Source organism: Rhinatrema bivittatum, chromosome 6 (assembly GCF_901001135.1).
Source record: "Rhinatrema bivittatum chromosome 6, aRhiBiv1.1, whole genome shotgun sequence".
Classification (NCBI taxonomy): Eukaryota; Metazoa; Chordata; class Amphibia; order Gymnophiona; family Rhinatrematidae; genus Rhinatrema; species Rhinatrema bivittatum.
In genome coordinates, this window is record NC_042620.1 from 140,326,869 (window position 1) to 140,349,004 (window position 22,136).

Here is a 22,136-nt window from a genome sequence, read left to right on the forward strand (position 1 = left end):
TGTGATATTTACTGCATTTTGATAAATCTAGGCCTAGATTTGTTAACAATCAAACATATCTCCTGACCTAAAAGAGAATTGTTCTTGAGACAGACAATATTTCAAATTGATTTTTTTTTCATTCTGTGTGAGAAAAGACCTTCATGAATTAGGCCTTAAGCATTTTTAAACCAACTTGTGTGCATTCAACCTTGGTTTATGCACATAACTAGTGCTTTGAAAATCAAATGAGCCCAGAGCAGGCAAAAGTACACATGCCACTCAGTTTCACATGTACTTGTACACACATTGGGGTAGATTTTAAAAGAAGCGCGCACGGCCTACATGTGCACGTGCTACCAGCGTGCGCACATGTATGCCCAATTTTATAACATGCGCGCACAGGCGCGTGCATGTTATAATATCAAGAGTCGGCGCATGCAAGGAGGTGCACAGTTATGCACCTTCCATGCACCGAGATGCGCTGCCTTCCCTCGTTCCCTCCCAGGCCGCTCTGAAATCGGCGCAGCCTGGAAGGGAACTTCCCTTCCCCTTAACCCTACTCTAACCTCCCAAAAAATTTTTATTTACCTTTTGTGCCTGCCTTTGGGAAGGTGCAAGTTGCACACGCCGGCCAACTGCCGGCGTGCAAGCCCAGCAGCAAATGGCCGCTGTTCCTGGAGTCTCTGACCCCACCCTCTTCCCTCCCCTTTGGTAAAGCCCCAGGACTTACACGTGTCCCGGGGCTTTACACGCGTCGCCAGGCCTTTTGAAAATAGGCCCAGGGTGCGTAACCTTTTTAAAATCCAGCCCATCAGGAATAAGCATTCCAGCAGCAGAGTTGGGCCAAGGATATGATTTACATGCATACTTTTGTATTTTTGAAAGTATGCATGTAAGTTACCATGCACAAGTTACGTATTGCTTCGAGCAGATGTAACTTTGTGTGTGCACAATACTAGGCCCATTGACGAAGAACCTTTGAAAGTGAACCTGTGAGTAGAAGCCATAACTTTATTTTAATAGCCGCTTGAGTATCAAAACCTGTGCACGCAGGTACAAATACCAACTTTAAAAAGGCTGCAAAAAGAACCTTTTAGAAAAGAATGAGGTACATATTAATCCCTCAGTGAAGAACTCTATCATCTAAAAACAAAATGGTTACCAAATATATATAAATTACACATGAAAATTTTGGGGGCCTCAAAAACAGTGAGAAAAGCATTACAGATAACTATAGTATCGGAACTGTCAAATATCCTCACAGCATGCAAGGTAGGTGATCTAGAATTTACCAACATTTGATGTGCAGTGCCTTTTCTATAAACCAAGAAACTCTCCTTTAGTTTAATAAAGGTATGATTTTAGAATAACTTAAGTAAAATCAGCATGCTTTTTTCAAAGGGATTGTAATTGGTAGATACAGTGCAGATGAAAGAGCAAGAATAATTATGCTAAAGATGTACAACTGTATAATGATTATAACCTACAATTGCAGAAAGGAGAATATACAGGCCTGGGAGACTCACTTCCTTTGCCTACATGGATAAACGCAAACTGAAACTACAGTAGTACAGTTGTGATTCATAGTTCCCATTCCCAGCAAGTTGGCGGCTTTATATCATATCTGAATCAAGTTAATTCACTCATTCTTGATTCAAAGACAATTGGATTCATTCAAAAAATTATGGCTCTCTCTATACTGGAATACTGCCATCCCATCATGACTCAAAATCCACTATCTGAAAAACTGACAATAAATGTAGCCACTTTTACATAAAGCAGTGTTTCCCATCCTTCACCTGGAGGCACACCTAAACAGCCAGGTTTTCAGGATCCTCATAATGAATATGCATGAGATAGGTAAAATCCAATGTAGGCAAATCTTTCTCCATTGAGAAAATGGACCATTTATTCCTACTCTCTGTTTCCTATCTTTTAACCAGTTTGCAATACACACTAGGACATTACCTCCTATCCCATGACTTTTTATTTTTCTCAGGAGTCTCACATGGGGGACTTTGTCAAACAGCTTCTGAAAATCAAAATTCACCATATCTACTGGATCATCATTATCCACATGTTTAGTAACCCCTTCAAAAAATGGTAGCAGATTGGTAAGGCAGGGCTTCCCTTGTGTAAATCCATGCAGGCTGTGCCCCATTAAACAATGCCTTTCTCTATGTTCTGTGATATTCTTTAGAATAGTTTCTGCAGTTTTTCTCGCACTAAAGTCAGGCTCACCTATATTTTCCCAGATCACCCCTGGAGCCTTTTTAAAGTTCAGCATCACATTGATCATCCACCAATCTTCAAATACAATAGATAATTTTAATGATAGGTTACAAATTACTAGTAATAGATCTACATATTTATTTTTTAGTTTTTTCAGAACTCTGGTGTCCAGGTGATTTGCTACTCTTTAGTTTGTCAATCTGCCCTATTACATCATACAGGTTTACCGTGATTCATGTCAGTACTTCCAAATAATCACCATTAAATACCTTTTCCGGTACTTGTATCTCCCTAACATCCTCTTCATTAAACACCAAAGCAAAGAATTAATTTAGTCTTTCTACTATGACCTTGTCTTCCTTATGTTCTCCTTTTAGCCCTTGATTATCTAACAGTACAATAGACTCTTACAGGCTTCTTGCTTCGCATATATTTAAAAAAGGTTTTATTATGAGTTTTTGTCTCTGTGGCCAGCTTCTTTGCAAATTCTTTTTTTTGCCTATCTTATCAATGTTTTATATCTAACTTGCTAATGCTCATGCTTTTTCCTATTTTCTTCAGTTTGATCCTTTTTTCAGTTTTTGAAAGAAGTTCTTTTCACTAAAATAGCCTCTTTCACTTCATCTTTTAGCCATGCTGGAAATAATTTGGCCTTCTTTCTGCCATTTCTAATGCATGGAATACATCTGGTCTGGCCTTACAAGATGGGATTCTTAAACATTGTCCATACCTGATATAAATAAACTCTTTACCTTTGTAGCTGCACCTTTTAGTTTTTTTTATTTTCCTCACTTTTAGAGGTGTGCATCCGTTTTCCACGTATTTGTAATCCGCAACTTATTTTTTGCTATCTGTTAAATACGTGGGGAGGCGAAACGCATCGCAACTCCCCACGTATTAAACAGATTTCTGTTTAATTCGGCCTAAATAAAAATTTAAACCCCCCCACCCTCCTGATCCCCCCCCCCCAAGACTTACCAAAACTCCCTGGTGGTCCAGCGGTGGGGTCCGGGAACTCACTCAGACCCTCGGTGCTAGTTTCATCACGGTGCCGATAGCCTTTGTCACAGGGGCTACCGGTGCCATTGGTCAGCCCCTGTCACATGGCCATCGGCGCCATCTTGTGCTCCTACCATGTGACAGGGGCTGACCAATGGCACCGGTAGCCCCTGTGACACAGTATGGGCAAAGGCTATCGGCGCCATTTTGAGTCCTGGCGTCGGACGGCAGGTCACTCCGGACCCCCGTTGGACCCACAGGGACTTTTGGCCAGCTTGGGGGGGACTCCTGACCCCCACATGACTTGCCAAAAGTCCAGCGGGGGTCCGGGAGCGACCTCCTTTCACGCCGGCCGTCCGATCCCAATACTCAAAATGGCGCCGATCGCCGCCATTTTGAGACTCAAAATCGCCGTCCCGCCAATACTCAAAATGGCGCCAATCGCTCCCGGACCCCGCTGGACTTTTGACAAGTCTTGTGGGGGTCAGGAGGCCCCCCCAAGCTGGCCAAAAGTCCCTTTGGGTCCAATGGGGGTCCCAGAGCGACCTGCCATCCGACGCCAGGACTCAAAATGGTGCCGATAGCCTTTGCCCATACAATGTCACAGGGGCTACTGGTGCCATTGGTCAGCCCCTGTCACATGGTAGGAGCACAAGATGGCACCGATGGCCATGTGACAGGGGCTGACCAATGGCACCGGTAGCCCCTGTGACAAAGGCTATCGGCGCCGTGATGAAACTAGCACAGAGGGTCTGAGTGAGTTCCCGGACCCCACCGCTGGACCACCAGGGAGTTTTGGTAAGTCTTGGGGGGGGGGTCAGGAGGGTGGGGGGTTGTAGTTAATTTAGTAGTAACGTATTTACAGATCGACAACTTATTGAATTCTCCATACTTCCGCATGAAACGGAATTGACCCCCCACGAATACGGATCACGTACGCAACGAAAACTTTTTGCCTGCACATCCCTACTCATTTTATCAAAGTCTCCCTTTTGAAAGTTAAGTGCTAGAGCAGTAAATTTACTTAATTTTCTCCATCCAGTCATTAACTCAAATTTCATCACATTATGAATATGTTGCCGAGCAGCCTCACTACTGTTACCTCTTGCACCAAATCCTGCATTCCACTTAGAATTACATCTACAATGGCTCCCCTTCTCTTTGGGTGACAGACTAGCTACTCCAAGAAGCAGTTGCTTATTTCATCTAAAACTTTACCTCCCTAGCATGTCCTGATGTGACATTTACCTAGTCAATATTGAAGTAATAGAAATCTCTCATTATTACTGTGCTGCCAAATGTGTTGGGTTCCCTAATTTCCATTAGCACTTCATCGTTCATCTGTTCAATTTGGCCAGGTGGGTGGGAGTATATCCCTATCACTATACTCTTCCCCATCACACATTGAATTTCCACCCATAAAGATTCTACTGTGCATTTTGTTTCCTGTAGGTTCTTTATTCTATTGAACTCTATGCCATCCCTAACAAAGTGACACCCCTCCCCCCCCACACACACACCAAGTTGATCCAGCATTTTCCCATTGGTAATCCTCCTCCACCAAGTCTCTGAGATGCAAATTAAGTCTACCCTTCATTCAGTGCTATACAGTCTCCCATCTTACTTTTTAGATTTCTAGTATTAGCTGCAAGCATTTCAAGGTACATTTTTTATTTTTATATACAAAGTTTTTAGCAGTTGACAGGGATAATGTGGAATCTTTTAACTCAAACTGTTCTTTACTTATAGGCAAATAGCTACATAAGATAAGAACATTAGAAAATGCCATACTGGGTCAGACCAAGGGTCCATCAAGCCCAGCATCCTGTTTCCAACAGTGGCCAATCCAAGTCATAAGAACCTGGCAAGTACCCAAAAAACTAAGTCTATTCCATGTAACCATTGCTAAAGGCAGTGGCTATTCTCTAAGTGAACTTAATAGCAGGTAATGGACTTCTCCTCCAAGAACTTATCCAATCCTTTTTTAAACACAGCTATACTAACTGCACGAACCACATTCTCTGGCAACAAATTCCAGAGTTTAATTGTGCGTTGAGTAAAAAAGAACTTTCTCCGATTAGTTTTAAATGTGCCCCAGGCTAACTTCATGGAGTGTCCCCTAGTCTTTCTACTATCCGAAAGAGTAAATAACCGATTCACATCTACCCGTTCTAGACCTCTCATGATTTTAAACACCTCTATCATATCCCCCCTCAGTCGTCTCTTCTCCAAGCTGAAAAGTCCTAACCTCTTTAGTCTTTCCTCATAGGGGAGTTGTTCCATTCCCCTTATCATTTTGGTAGCCCTTCTCTGTACCTTCTCCATCGCAATTATATCTTTTTTGAGATGCGGCGACCAGAATTGTACACAGTATTCAAGGTGCGGTCTCACCATGGAGCGATACAGAGGCATTATGACATTTTCCGTTTTATTCATCATTCCTTTTCTAATAATTCCCAACATTCTGTTTGCTTTTTTGACTGCCGCAGCACACTGAACCGACGATTTCAATGTGTTATCCACTATGACACCTAGATCTCTTTCTTGGGTTGTAGCACCTAATATGGAACCCAACATTGTGTAATTAGAGCATGGGTTATTTTTCCCTATATGCATCACCTTGCACTTATCCACATTAAATTTCATCTGCCATTTGGATGCCCAATTTTCCAGTCTCACAAGGCCTTCCTGCAATTTATCACAATCTGCTTGTGATTTAACTACTCTGAACAATTTTGTGTCATCTGCAAATTTGATTATCTCACTCATCGTATTTCTTTCCAGATCATTTATAAATATATTGAACAGTAAGGGTCCCAATACAGATCCCTGAGGCACTCCACTGTCCACTCCCTTCCACTGAGAAAATTGCCCATTCAATCCTACTCTCTGTTTCCTGTCTTTTAGCCAGTTTGCAATCCACGAAAGGACATCGCCACCTATCCCATGACTTTTTACTTTTCCTAGAAGCCTCATGAGGAACTTTGTCAAACGCCTTCTGAAAATCCAAGTATACTATATCTACCGGTTCACCTTTATCCACATGTTTATTAACTCCTTCAAAAAAGTGAAGCAGATTTGTGAGGCAAGACTTGCCCTGAGTAAAGCCATGCTGATTTTGTTCCATTAAACCATGTCTTTCTATATGTTCTGTGATTTTGATGTTTAGAACACTTTCCACTATTTTTCCTGGCACTGAAGTCAGGCTAACCGGTCTGTAGTTTCCCGGATCGCCCCTGGAGCCCTTTTTAAATATTGGGGTTACATTTGCTATCCTCCAGTCTTCAGGTACAATGGATGATTTTAATGATAAGTTACAAATTTTTACTAATAGGTCTGAAATTTCATTTTTTAGTTCCTTCAGAACTCTGGGGTGTATACCATCCGGTCCAGGTGATTTACTACTCTTCAGTTTGTCAATCAGGCCTACCACATCTTCTAGGTTCACCGTGATTTGATTCAGTCCATCTGAATCATTACCCATGAAAACCTTCTCCATTACGGGTACCTCCCCAACATCCTCTTCAGTAAACACCGAAGCAAAGAAATCATTTAATCTTTCCACGATGGCCTTATCTTCTCTAAGTGCCCCTTTAACCCCTCGATCATCTAACGGTCCAACTGACTCCCTCACAGGCTTTCTGCTTCGGATATATTTAAAAAAGTTTTTACTGTGAGTTTTTGCCTCTACAGCCAACTTCTTTTCAAATTCTCTCTTAGCCTGTCTTATCAATGTCTTACATATATTGGAACATATATTGGAACCTATTGGGATGCCCTACTCCTTGTTATTTTAGTATCCTTTGAAGATACCTACTTCTGAACCATTCATTGCTGAGTGAATGTCAGCTTTCCCCAATGTTCCAATTTAAAAACTGCTCTTCATCCTCTTTAAAAGGTTAGTACCAGCAGATTGATTTTTTTACAGTTAAGATGGAACCCCATCCTTTCAGAATAGGTTCCCTGTTCCCTAATATGTTTCCTATTTCCTAACACTAAAGCCCTCTTCCCTACAACATCTTTTCATCCACAGATTGAGATTCTGGAGCTCTGCCTGCCTCTGGTCCTGTGCATAGAACAGGGAATATTTAAAAAAAAATGCTACACTGGAGGTTCTGGATTTCAACTTTCTACCTAAAATCCCAAATTTTGCTTCCAGAACTTCTCTCTCACGCATTCATATGTCATTGGTGCCGACATGTACCACAACAGCCAGCTCCTCCCCAGCGCTGTCTAAATTCCTATCTAAATGATGTATGAGATTTGCCACCAGGCAGGCAAGTTAACAAGTGATCCTACATCCATCAGCCACCCAGCTATCTACATTCCTAATGACTGAATCATCAACTATGACAGCCGATCTAAGCCTTCCCTACTTGGCACAAGCCCTTGGAGACTCATCCTCAGTGCGGGAGGATAATGAATCACCTGTTACACCAAGTTGATGCTGTCCATTCAGGTGACCTTGCTCCTCCAAGTTCACATTCTACTTTGTCTTGGGAATTTCTGAAGTGGTATATAATAGGGATGTGCAGAAGGAAAAAATTTGTTTCAATTTGTATTCATTTCGCCAAGACCCAAATTCGTTGCATTCGTTTCATGGGGGGAAAAACAATTCATTTGATTTGTTTTCCCATTAAAGTCTATGGTGGAAGTATTTGCAGCCTATTTTTGGCTGCAGAATTGGGGTTTTCTTATCAATTCTCATGAAATTTCTGGGGAGAAATCATCAGAACGAGAAAAGAGCTCCAAGGTACTTAGACTGTGGCAAAGTGGCACCAAAGTGGCATGAATAGCCTAAGGCACTGTAAAGGGGCAAAGGGGTACGAGGAGTGGATAGTGTGCTTTAACAGAGGTGCAAAGTAGCAGCAAGAGTGTCAAAAACACAGCACAACTTCCAAAGAGAGCACCGATAGCAGTTGCATGAACCCTTGAAGGCAGCACGACAGGCAAAGTGGTAAGCAAGTGGCATCAACATCCTACAGCACAATGAAGGGGGAACATAGCAAGCAGAAAGACTAGCATAAACACACTGAGAGGAACCATGATAGTGGCAAGAACACTACAAGGAGCTGAGTGAGTCATCTGGTGTATGGCAGCAAGCAGAGTGGCAGAAAGTTGATAGGATAAGACAGGCTGGCAGAGCGGAGGTAGTCAGGTCGCTGTGGTGTTGATAGGGGAAAGATAAGGAGGCAAGGCAAGACGAGGCTCAGCATGTGACGCGACTGTCAACAGGGGCGTACTGTCCATCCGACCTGTCTTGAAACACAGACCAAGGAGTCTAACATGCGTGCTAGGACCTGAAACATGATGAACTATGCCTGGGTGGGGTGAAGCGTTGCTGCTGTACACAGGGCCGGTGCAAGGGTATTAGGCACCCTAGGCAAACCTTATAGCCTGGCGCCCTACCCCCACCTCCCCATACACAATTTAAAATTTTGCATTTAACACATATTTTACATGAAAAGTGACATTCTGAGATAAAATATATATGTTATTGTGATAATTTCATGCACTGTTGTGATGCCAACAAGAAAACTTTGCATATTGGAATTCATATGGCATCATACCTATTGTGATATATTTCGGCATGGTCCTCCCGTATCACAGTACTATCTGCCAACACTCAAAGAATAACAATCCTACCTATGAAAAAGAATACCACAAATATTACACCAGAATCTAAAATATAAATACACCTCCTATCAGGAAAACAGAACAGGCCAAGTTAAAGCTACTACAGATCCCTACAGAGAAACCACATATTAAAAGAATGCTTCATCTCAGTCTTTGCATGCAGAACACAAACCCTCACCAAATACAGAATAAAGCCACATAAAGTATACATAGAAATGTGCAGACAACAACTGAACTGTAAAACGCATCACGCCAGACTCTATACAGTGCAACAATGGAAAAACAAAAATTTCACCATTCCTCATGAAACAATCAATAAAATCAAGATATATAAATGAATCATAATAGTAAAATCATACTAATAAAATAATTTCAAAACAGCTGATGAATAGAATATCCAATAATTAAAGACTCATGCAAATTTTGAAAGCTTTACCAAATACCAATAAAATATTTCAAACAGCAGACACATCACATACTACCCAATAATTAAAATGGTAGTCAATCAAGAAAAATGAACTTTAAAAGCCACCTTTACTTACCCTCTCCAGCAGTTCTCCTACTCCTTTCCCTTGCAGGCCACACCAGAAGTAGCAGTAAATGCTGAAGCTGTCCTCTTCCTTACGGACCACAACCAGTCTCTTCTGTCTCTCACATACACACCAGTCACACCCTCAGGACCAGTTTCTGTCTCTCGCATACACCAATCATTTCCCCAACCAGTCTCTCTCTCTCACACACACACCAGTCATCTCCCTGATCAGTCTCTCTCACACATATACACGTCACCTCTCTGGCCAGTCTCTCTCAATCACACAATGCTCTCGCTCTCACTTACATACAGGCTTTCAATCACACACACGCTCTCTCTATTTCACTTACACACAAGCTCTCAATCACACACATGTTCTATCTCACTTACAAACAGGCTCAATCACACCCATGCCCTCTCTCACAGCCACAAGCCAGCCAAAAACATGCTCCATCTCTCTCTCATGCACACACACATGCACCTTCCCTGATTCACATATACACCACACACATACAGAAGCACCCTCCCTGTCTCACACACAGAAGCACCATTCCTTTCTCACATACACAGAAGCACCCTTCCAATCTCAAATACATATACACACACAAAGGCCCCCAGCTGAACAGCTCATCTCTGTCGGCGGCTGGCTGCGCCAGTCTTCATTTCTTTGGCGGTGGCGGCTGGCAGCGGCCATCTTTTTTTCTTCGGCCTACTCGTGCGGCAGCTGGCTGCGCCGATCTTGTTTTCTTCGGCCCCGCCGGCCTGCTCTCCTTCGGTGGCTGACTGCGCCGGTCTTCATTTCTCCGGCGGCGGCTGGAAGCAGCCATGTTCGTTTCTCCAGCGGCGGCGGCTGGCAGTGGCCATCTTTATTTCTCCAGCCCCGTCAGCCTGGTCTCTTCATTTCTTCGGCCCGGTGCCCTCAACGGCCCAGAGCAGAGGCGGCCACGTGATCCGCTAGTCCAGCCCACTGGGGAAAGCCTGATCCCCCGATAGGCCAATCCACCCCTACTCTCACATGGCCTTCTATTTCAAATGGCGTGAACCAAAAGAATAAAACTAATGATATGTTGCATTCGTGGGGGTTTGCCATGAATTTCGCGGACCCACGAATGCAACGAATAGGGACCTATTAGTTGCGGATTGCGCATTCGTTCAAAATGAATGCACATCCCTATATAATAAACTGAAATAAATAAATAATACTTTTGCAATGGTTCCTTTTAGTTTTTCTTCTAATTTCCTTATGGTAGTGTACTTTCCCTTTCTAAAGTCAAATGTTATTACAGTAGTTTTACTTCATGTCCTCCCTCTAGTGATTATGTAAATTTTATTGCATTATGATCACTATAGCTAAGTGGTCCAACCACCATTACTCCATGCACTGAGTCCTGCATTTAAAATACATTCCCTCTTGCCAGGACCAGCTGCTCTATGATGCTGCCATTTATGGCATTCAAAAACTTAACCTCCCTAGCAGGTCCTGACAATACATTTACCCAATCAATACTGGACTAACTGAAATCTCACATTTGTTATATTGTTGATGTCTTTCCTAATTTCTGTTAGCATTTTACAGTCTGACTCTTCATCCTGGCCATGCTGACCCACTGCTATGCTCGTCCACATAACAAGGAATTTCTGTCCATCAAGATTCCACATTGCATTTTGTTTCCTGCAAGATTTTTATCATTATGCTGTGCCATCCTTGACATATAGCACCACCCCTCCATCAGTCTGATCTCCCTAGCATAATTTGTACCCTCATATCACAGTGTTCCATTGGTTATCCTCCTTTCACCAGGTGATATAAATTCTAACTCTTCAATCTTATTTTATGGACATCTGGGATTCACCTATAGGCAAGAGTATCAGAACTCATTTCCTTTCATCTTTCTTTTGGTTCAGTTCATTTGCCGAACCAAAATATATATGTAATTTAAATAAAACCCCAAAATAAAAACAAAAATTATGTCCCCCCCACTCTCCCACAGCTCCTAACCCCAACCCATTTACCCCATCCGGGGGTATCCAATGTAAAAAGGGGCAGAAGGAAGCCCTTATCACTCCTGCCTCACTGGCTCCGATTTAACAATGGTGCCAGTCTCAGGGCCAGCCAGCACCAATTTGCTTTGTAGCTGTAAAATGTTACAGCCCTAAAACATATTTTGCAGTCATAATGTTTTAAGGCTGTATTGCTTTATGGCTGAAAAACAACTTGATACAGGTCAGCCCTGAGACGGTCACCATTTTTAAATCAGAGCCAGCAGGGTAGGAGTGGCAGGGTTTTCTCTTGAAAACCCTGATGGTATGAGCCAGGATAGATTGCAGGGAGGCTTGGGGATGGTGGAAGTATGGATATATTGGTAAATAGGGTGTGCTATTTGCTAGCACACACTATTATCAAATTGTAAAATCTGAATAATTTTTTGATTTTTCAGAATGAATATGTTTTTTATTCATTCCATTTGGAACGAACCAAAAATGATTCATTCACCATGTTTTACCCACTTAAGTACCATGAATGCAGATCCTTAATCCTTAGAAGATTGCCTTTTTCCTAGCCAGGCACTCTTTAGTTCAAAAACTGCTGTCTGCTTTATAAATGTTAGCACCATCAGCTGAGTTCCAACCTAGTTAAGGTAGGGCTCCGCCCATCGAATAGGCTCTCCCTTGCTCAAAATATTCCTCAGTCCATAACAAATCTAAAGCCCTCATCCCTGTCCATTGCCTCATCCATGCATTGAGACGCTGCTTGCCTTTGGCATGCTGCATGGCGTGCATTTCTGAGCATTGAATCCTGGGAGATTCTGGATTTTGCCATCCTACCTAAAATCCTAAACTTGGCTTCCAGAGCATCCTTCCTATACTGTTCTATGCTGTTGGTACTGACATGTACCACTACAGCTGGCTCTTCCCCCATATGTTCAAATATTATCTCTTGACCTTTAATTCTGCATATGCAAGTGGTCTAACATGGCAGCCACACTATTTTCTTCAATGTACTACATGGCCAGTTCTTCTGCTGCTTGAAGAATGGACTATACTGTCAGAGCAAGACGCTTGAGAATTGTCAGCTTAAAAAAAGATGCACCAAAGCTAACAATTTCTTCGTCTCTTCTTCTAAAACTCCGCACAGTTATAGTCAAATACTCAAGTTTGTAGTTTTATATTTTTAAGGCACAGCGATATGCAATATCATTTAAGATAAACATTTTCTGTACCATCTCATCAAACTTTCCTTTTCCCCTTAAAATCCTCCCACAACATCAGCATGAATTTAAACGGGGGGAGTGGGGGAGCGGAACAAGAAAGCATTACTGATGAGTTCAAATATCTTCACAATCCCAAGCATAACCATTTGTATCAGACACTTTTAATCACTTATAGGTGAGTTTTAAAAGCCCAGCGTTTGCCAAAGCCGGGAGATACACAAGTATGTCTGGCCGGCGCACGCCACATGGGTTTTAAAAGGGGCCCGTGTGCGTGCATATCTCCCGATATGTGCACAAATGTGAAAGCCAAAAAAAGGGGTGATGATGGATAGGCATGGTCTGGGAAGGGCAAGAGCGGGACATGGGCATCCCGGGATTTTCACATGAAATGTGCACGGAAGTATTTTTGCGCACAAGCGCGTGCCAGGGTCCTCTGCTGCATAACTTTATTACTGCTATGGATGGCATGTAAGTAATAAAATGAAAAAGAACTAGGCTAGTCAGCGGGGTTTTAAGGGTTGGGGCTAACAGGGAGACTAATAACCTACAGGGGTTGGAAGTCCCATCCCTTAAATGGGTGAACTGGGAAAACTAGTAATGGCGTCGGCATGTGCCCCTTATAAAATTCCCCCACTTACACGGTAGAGGCAGCATTTGTAGGCACATACGCACATGCATATAAAATTATGCACACGTGTATGCGCATTCCGCCTATTGTATATCATGCGAGCATATACGTATGTATGTTACAAAATGGCTACATCCTGTAGAGCGAGCCAACATACTCGCATACATGTGTGCCAACACAGCTGTTTAAAAGTTACCGTCTTATCTGTGCCGAGCCTTCTCTGAGGGGCATGATGTTTTTTTTCATCATCAGATAAGTGTCTTATATTCTGTATTTGCATGAAGTGCTACTGCCATCCAGTGGTTGGTTAGAATAGATACATATGTACTGTACAAGTATTCCAAAAAATATCTCTGGACAGAATTACTCAACATTTGTGAAAGAAGACATTACATTGGTAATAATTGGGTCCTAGGAAGCTTATTCCTGCAGTATACTTCTTCTATCCAATATTAATAGTTTTGCTTAGAAGTAACCAGCAAAGGAAGGGAAGAATCTGAGAATCTTATTCATCAGTGGATTTCTGTACAGCAGGGCTGCTCAAAATGATCCTCTGTCCCCCCTCCCTTGCCAGGCAGTTGGGTTTTCAGGAGATTTCTAATGAAAATGCATGAGAAATATTTGCATTCATAGAACGTAGTTCATGCAAATAAATTGCATGCATATTCATTAGAGAGATCCTGAAAACCTGACTAGCTGGGAGGGCTCCAAGGTTTGAGCACCCCTGCTATATGGTATCATTCCATTTCTTAGTAAGAGATTAAACTATGAGCTAACAATCTCAGAAAAGACAACTGAGGTTTTCCTAAGAGGAGAATACTCAATAACAAGATACTGGCAGGTGGGATTAGGTCCAAAACTACTTATTATCCAGGTACAGATGATGGAACAACAACAACATGGTCTTGCTTGAGGAATATGTGACACAAGTGGATACAATCCTTCAGCATTTACTGTGTATATCACTAAAAACAGAGGCAGTAACTACTTATTTCCTAAGTTTCTGTTCCAGATTGGTAAAGTGACTCGAAGCATCCGACCTTGCAGCAGTTATTCACTTCTGCAGATATAAAGATAATGCCCTGTGTCATCAATACACCCACAATCACAATAAATCCAAAAGTAATTAGCCAACTGGCACCTAATGTCCTTAATTAAGGTACTATAATTATTGCTCATCTTAAGAGTTTGAGTGGAATGTGAGCAGTGCAGATAACCAAGAGGGTATCTGAAGAGAAGAAAACATATAAAACAGTCCATATTTAGCAAGCCAGTGAGCAAGAAAGTTAACTGGGGAAAGTTGCTCCCCAGTGGAACACACCCGGATAAGAGTTCCACTGAATATACCCGGATAAAGTTACCCAGATAAGTTACTCACACAAAATTTAGCAGATTAAAAAAAAGGCAGTGATGAAAGTATCCCCAGGGCGTGATTACATTTTAAACAATGAAAGCTGATATTCAGCACTCCCCAACTAAGGTTAGCCTGGAAAGTTAGGTCAGAAAAGGAACTGATCTAAAATTATCTGGGTAACATTATCTCAATTTCAGCCCAAGGTGGTTTCCCTTGCAGGGACCTTCTCCTTCAAGGGGGAAAGGCTGAAGGTGTAAGGTATTTCTCTTCAAGGAACCAGTGAGCTCGACCTGAGTTGTGGAGGTGGGATGGAGCTGTACAAGAAGCCTATATTGTGGGAAGAGTTTGGAGTGGAGAACCTCAGAAGGGCGAGAGCTATTATTTATCCGAGGAAGTTCCTGACTACAGCATGGCTGGTAGCTGGGAAAAAGATTCTGTAGTGAACAGAATCTTCTGATCCGAGGAGGAGAAGACTGTGTGGTAAGTACTAAGTCCTGGAAATGACTGATGATGTAAACTAAGTGGCAGAGTTGTGATGTTCAAGGTCATTTAGATAGAAAGGAGAGTAGTAGTGGTTGAGAAGTGATAATTGTATTGGCTAATAGTACTTCAAACTGTTGGATTTAGGGGTAGGAAAGAAGGAGTTTTACATGATTCTCCTAACTATGGGGAAGAAGTGTATATAATTGTTGAATCCTGTAGTCACCTAATCTTTCCTGTGTAAACTGCAACTATCTCAACCTAGCTGAACAAATCTATGAGCCTTGATTTAATCAGTGATTTTTCTTATTCTATCACATATTCTACTAGTAATTTCAGGAAATAAAAGTTGTGTATGTTTGAAATATATCCTCAGAGTGAGTTCTGTTTTTTTTTTCCTGATAATTGTGAATGTTGAATCAATAGGAGACACCAGTCAGAGGGGGTCATATAGGAGATTCTTTTGGAACCCAAGATCCCTAAACAGCTAAGGATATTTTGCCTGGGTCCACTACACCATCCGCTTAACTCACCTTCCCTCTGAACCCTTCCCGAGACACCGGCACTTGGCACACAGGTGTCAGATTCTCTCATATTTTATGTGCCCTGTCTGAGTGGAGGTTAAAATCTATTTCACTTTGAAATTAGTTTCAGATCCGTATGACATAGTGAGGGCAAAAGTAGCGCCGGCGCCATTTTGAATATTGGCAATACGGCCCGAGTGCAGGAGGTCGCTCCTGGACCCCTGCTGGACTTTTGGCAAGTCTTGTGGGGGTCAGGAGGCCCCCCCAAGCTGGCCAAAAGTCCCTGGGGGTCCAGCGGGGGTCCGGGAGCGATCTCCTGCACTCGTGACGTCGGGTGACAGGAACCAAAATGGCTCCGGCGCTACCTTTGCCCTGTCATATGGTAAGGGCAAAGGGCCACCGGCGCCATTTCTATTAACGCAGCCGTGGCCCGAGAGCAGGAGATCGCGCCGGGACCCCCCCCCCCACTGGACCCCAGGTAATTTAAAACATTTTGGGGGGGTTCAGGAGGGTGGGGGATTTGTTTTAAAGGGTCGGGGTGGGTTTTAGGGTTGTTTTGGTGTGCCGGTTTTCCCGCCCTCCCCCGATTTACGATTTTTTGACAATAAATCGGGGGAATTGCTATTGTATCGCGGCTCTAACGATTTGACAATTTAAAATATATCTGACGATTGTTTTAAATCGTCAAAAAACGATTCACATCCCTACTAATTAACCTGTTAGTGCACACTAACGGGCCTTAATGCACATTAACATCTAGCTAGTGCACACTATCTCGTTCGGTGTACTGCGCACTAATGCTGAGATAGTGCGAACTAACTGGTTGCTAGTGCACAGTAAGGCCCATTAGTGCGCACTAATGCACTTCATCAAAAATTGCCAAAAAAAAAAAACCACCGTGGGAAAACGAAATTTTCCACGGAGCGCCCGATCCGAAGCTCGAACCGATATCTTTAAACGAAGCACATCTCTAAAAAAGACCAGGTTTTCAGGATATGCATGATGAATATGCACGAGATACAATGGAGGCAGTGTATGCAAATCTTTCTCATGCCTATTCATTGTAGATATCCTAAAAACCTGGCCTGTTTATGCCACTCGAGGACTGGAGTTCACCATCACTGTCCTAGATATAACACAAGGTGCCATTCTTTATGTATCCATTCTACATACCCTCAACCTGGCATGTAGAAGCAGACATCTACTAGCTGGAGAGTGCCTCAAATATTAAACTTTAATTCATAAAAATCAAAATGTAAAATCAAATATAATGAAGACCTGATTTTCCAAAACATTTACATGTTTAAAACTGTTTTACATTTATAGAGGCCAAATTTGACCTAGTTTTCCAAAACTCCAGCTCCTTGTGCTTCCTCATACAGAATTCCTGTTTGCATTTACTTGGAGCTTGGCTAGGTGTTCTTTTACAGAACCATTCATCAGCTCTATTCTGACCTAGCAGTCATGCTCTAAGGGACACAGACCTCATGCAATATGGGTTTTTTTTTTCTTTTTGCTGCTCTCCATCCTTCTTCAATTTTCAAAAAGGAAGAAGAGAAATGAGCATAGCCCAGTAGAGCCCACCCTACCGACATGGGCCTTGCTCCTCCATTTTCCCCACTGAGTCACAATAGGTTGGCTGGCAGCATGGAAATACTGCAAGCATATGATCCCAACCCTATGCCTGCTGAACTACTACTGAATGTTTCCTGTTTAGAAAGAAAGCATGAAGAGGAGCAGTTGGGGAGGCCTGCGGGCTCACACCTCTTCCTCTTCTGTTCCCTACATGTTGCCTGGAGGAGCGGGGCTGGGTCAGGAAACAAAATGCTGTGCTCTGCTGAGTGAGATTCAAAGTTTTATCCAGCTTGCTGCTCCCCTCTCCCCCCTAGACGTTTGCCATCCTAGACACAGGCCTAGTGTGCCTATTGACAAATCCTGTGGGAATTGAGCTGTGAATGTCACTTTAGAAATTTAGCTCCAACAATATCATCCTTGCACTAATTGAAAACACTGAGGTCTAATTCACGCTAGCTTCTGCTAATTAGGCTGGCCGGAGCTGGGGATACTGCAGATGCAGCAGTCACTGACCCTAAGAAGAGAGAATTTGTGTCACTACTCAACAGCAACACCTAGTGGCCAGATGCAGGGTGCACATGCACCATGTTCCTGAAGGAACCAGGCTGTGGTCCCTGATCAGGTACGGTCACTGTGATCATTTTGCTAGATGGGAGTGCAGAAGGTTTATGAAATGGAGTAAACACCTCAGATACTTGCAAATTAATGTTCATAGTATCATAGCCCAGTAAAGGTCAATTCCAACTAAAATGGAAATCCAAGGAACAGGAGAAAACTGCCAGGACTTTGGACTTCCAGCTCAAAATTATACCTCATTTTTTTTAAACAAATGATGTTTTGAAAATCATAGATTATAGCTTCATATATTAATGGATTGTAGGGTTCATTTATGGGAATATTCTGCCAATCTCATTTAAACAAGCAAATAAGCTGCAAAGTGCGGTGTTTTCAATCATTGAAAACATGTTTGGATGCACATTCTGAAGGTTCCTTTCCTTCCAGAGTAACCACCCAGAGTGTGGTTCTCATGATAAACTGCACTTGCTTTTTCCAACTTCAGATTTCTCTGGATGAAAAAAGCCCTGAAGCAAGAGAAACCACAGCTGATCTCCAAATAAGATGCATAATGGGTTTCAGCTTAATCTAGCTTGCATTCCAAGCACAGAAATATCATTTCTAAAATAATTCAGGATAACTTATGGTCTCCCTTTCTCAAGTCTTAATACCCCGGGAAACTCTAAGACCACTGCAGCCTCTTCCAGGGATATCCCTGAGTACCTGTGAGGTTTCCAGTTGGCTCTACCTTCTTTCTGTATAGATTATTAAGTGCCAATGTAAGCACCACAGCCAATCTCTGTGCACAGCTTAGCATCCTAAAAAAGTGATTTTCCCATATGGCCATATCAGGGTGGGTAAAAAATTAAGGAACTCTGCTATTCCTGTTGAAGGTGAGAACTGCATCAAGTGGATAAAGCTGGTTAATACATGATATTTACTGCAGCTTCCATTATTAGCAAGGAGGCCTATTCACTAATAATACACACGTTAATGCACATTGCAAGTTAGTAGATATACCACTGTATTTGCCACATACCTAGGGGAATCATTCAACCTGTTACTTAAGTTGAAATGAGGTGAAAAAAATGAGGAGAAAAGTGAGGTTTCAGCATCTCTGGTCAGATATACAGTAATGCATTCTGACTAAATCTATAGGCTCAGTTCTTAGAGCAAATTTTAAAGGAGCCTGCTCTCCCTGAGCCAAAGATGAAAGTGAGAGAGCAAAGGACTGTGAAATGCTGGACTATGCTTCAGGACTGGAACATGGAGCAGAATCAGCCCCTACTGTAAACCCTGACTTTGAGGATTCAAGTACCTGTGCAGTAGCTGACAGCTCATGAAACAGATAATGTCGACTGATGTAAATGCAACATACAAATAAACAAATAGTTTCACCATACTAACGTATAAATTAATGTTAGTCAGCATAAACTCACAAATTTTCCTTTTGGTCCTCGTTCACCTCGTGGTCCTTGTGAGCCTGGAGGTCCCTAAAATTAAGAAAGAAACATAACGTGTTGAATAAAAAAAATACACTTTTCTAGAGCAGTAAAACTATTTATTTTAGATATCTATTAAAAGCATATCGTGTCCAGGCAAAGTTAAACATTTTTGTTTGACATTAATTTAGGTGTAACTGTATTCTGATAAAATCACTTCTCTTTGATGGAAAAGCCCAGCCATAGATTACAATAATGTAAGAAACTAGATCCCTGAACAAATAAGGTTTAATGAAAGCTTAAACAGAAAAATATTGCTTGCCATTTGAAAAATACATAGAGTTACAAAGTGGCAACAATCCACTCTATTGATTACCTACCCAGGGCTTGTCCAAGATAGTCCAGCACCTTAATTCAAGCCAGGTAAAGTTCAAAAAAGGCTAATGACCAAGGAGTAACACTACTGTTTCCTTCTGATTACTTCCATCAATTATCCCACGTCTTTTTAGTATAAGAAATGTTTAAAAAACAAAAAGAAGAAAAATGTATATTCCAGACTGAGTTATTTTCAACAACGTACCCTGGTAAAAAAAACACAAAAAAAAAACTACTGGGGAAAGACATAATTGCTTGTGAACTAAAGTACTACAATGCTATTTGGATTTATTACTCACCTTTCCCAACCTATGCTCAAGGCAAGTTAGACAGTAAGCCTTCTGCTGATGGGAACTACCTACTATACCTGAAACATACAATTTGGTACCTAAGGCAATTGAAGATAGAATGACTTTTGCAAGGACACAAGCTGTGTCAGCAGGAGAAGTAGGGTCTGAGCCCTGGCTTCGCTGGTTCTTAGCCAACTGCTCTAATCACTAGACCACTGCTCCTTATTTCTGCCCTGGCAGATCTCCAGCAAAAAATAAATAAATAAATAATTTTGCAAGAGGTCCCCTTCAGGCTGCCCACATCAACCTTCTGTGATTTAGAGGAAATATTTGTTTTCATTTACTGATTTAAAATCCCTGTATTTACTTGTTCAATTTCAGAACAGTAAAAATACACTGGATGCTAGAAACGGTTGCTTTGGGGCTGATACTATCAGACAGTGCCCGCCCCTTGTTTGATGATGTCACAATCACCTGAAGCTTTGTGTTCCATTGCAGCTACTTCTACCCCCATCTCTCAGGACAACCTTAAATGATATTTTAATCCTAGCAGCCATGTTCATAGATCACAGTATAACATCTTCCTCACTCTGATCTCGTAATTGAATCAGTAATAAACAAATGGGGCTATGGGTACAAAAATATGTATTAACCATTTCTGTAGAATTTATGAGTATTTTATGAGCTATAAATCAATTTCTTATTTTTGTTTTTATTTATTTAATTGGTTATGGAGTTAAAAGTATTTATTACCTACCCATCCAGGAAAAGTCTGAGATGGGGTACAAAAAACAATGGAGTTTTCATAAAAACAACAACGCAGTCAAATATGACAAAAATATCATCCTACAAATTTCATCTGAAGGGACTACTCTTCAGACCCATTGAGGGGAAGAAAGAAAAGAAGAAAGAAAAATGTAAAAAACATGGAGAGGATGTCAAAGCCTTATTTGATATCATAAAAGGCTATGCTGAACAGGTGTGTTTTTAGGAGTTGCTTAAATTCCTTGCTATCTTGGGTAAGATGAATGTTATGGGGTAGAGCATTCCATAATATATCCCACAAATAGAAGAGGAAATCTCTCTTGTCTCAGAGAGGCATGTAAATCTAGGAGAGGGGATGTCGAACAGATATTGTCTGGAGGAATGTGAAGAGCAAGATAGTGTGTGCATCCGTAATGTGGACTGAGTCCAGGAAGAGGAGATATTTTAAGCAAGTTATGTATAATTACTGCAGTTTTATGTTGAATGTGGTAGTGAACTGGAAACCTGAGTAATGACTTGAGGATGGGTGGAACGTGTTTTCGAACGTGAGTACCTGTCAGTAGGCGAATAGCAGAGTTCTGGATTATTTGAAAGGGATGTATTGTAGAGTTAGGCAAACCATTATAAAGGGAATTGCAATAATCCAGTCTGGAAAAAAACTAACATTCTATTGCAACCAATAGTTTAATCTTATTGAGGTCAATATTCAAGGTAATTTGCCTAGCTATGTTTGGGATTTAGCCATTCAAATCTAGAGGTTTATATATGTCCCATCCTAAATATGGATTAAGTTAAAACTTATCCAGATAAAATAGAGAATTTCTGGAGTCATGGCTTAAATTTAGCTGGAGAGCACAAAGTTTAACCAAGTAAGTGTTTCTGTTCTCAGAGGAGGCCAAAGGTTATCCAGGTATGTGCACCCAAAAAACTTTAGCCTTAACCAGCTCAAGAGAGAGAGACAAGGAGCGCGTGCGCGAGAGACAGGGAGAGAAGAGACACAATGGGGTAGATTTTAAATACTTGCGCGATCGCGTACTTCTGTTCGCGCACCAGGCGCGAACAGAAGTACGCTGGATTTTATAAGATACGCGCGTAGCCGCACGTATCTTATAAAATCCGGGGTTGGTGCGCGCAAGGGGGTGCACATTTGTGCAACCTGCACGCGCCAAGCCCAGCGCGCGCTGCCTGTTCCCTCCGAGGCCGCTCCGATTTCGGAGCGGCCTCGGAGGGAACTTTCCTTCGCCCTCCTCCCACCTTCCCCTCCCTAACCCACCCCCCCGGCCCTATCTAAACCCCCCCCCCCCTACCTTCAGCAGGCGTAACTTTGCGCGCGTCGGCCGGCAGCCCCGCTCCGTCCTCCGGTCCCGGGGGCTGGTCCGGAGGCCTCGACCACGCCCCCGGGCCAGCGCAACGCCCCCGGACACGCCCCCTTCTGCCCCTTTTCGAAAGCCCCGGGACTTACGCGCGTCTCGGGGCTTTACGCACGCTGGCGGCCTATGCAAAATAGGCACGCAGGGCTTTTAAAATCCGCCCCAATATGCCTAGGGAGCAAGG

At 42.3% G+C, this 22,136-nt stretch overlaps 1 protein-coding gene across 1 annotated transcript in view; it reads right to left on the reverse strand.

Moving 5' to 3' along the window:
• COL5A2 (collagen type V alpha 2 chain) overlaps nt 1–22,136 on the reverse strand; it is a 333,570-nt gene that overhangs the window by 150,053 nt on the left and 161,381 nt on the right. Inside the window, exon 6 of the mRNA XM_029605983.1 lies at nt 19,150–19,203. Within this exon, the coding sequence (XP_029461843.1) occupies nt 19,150–19,203 (54 nt within the window). The remainder of the gene's footprint in view (nt 1–19,149; nt 19,204–22,136) is intronic.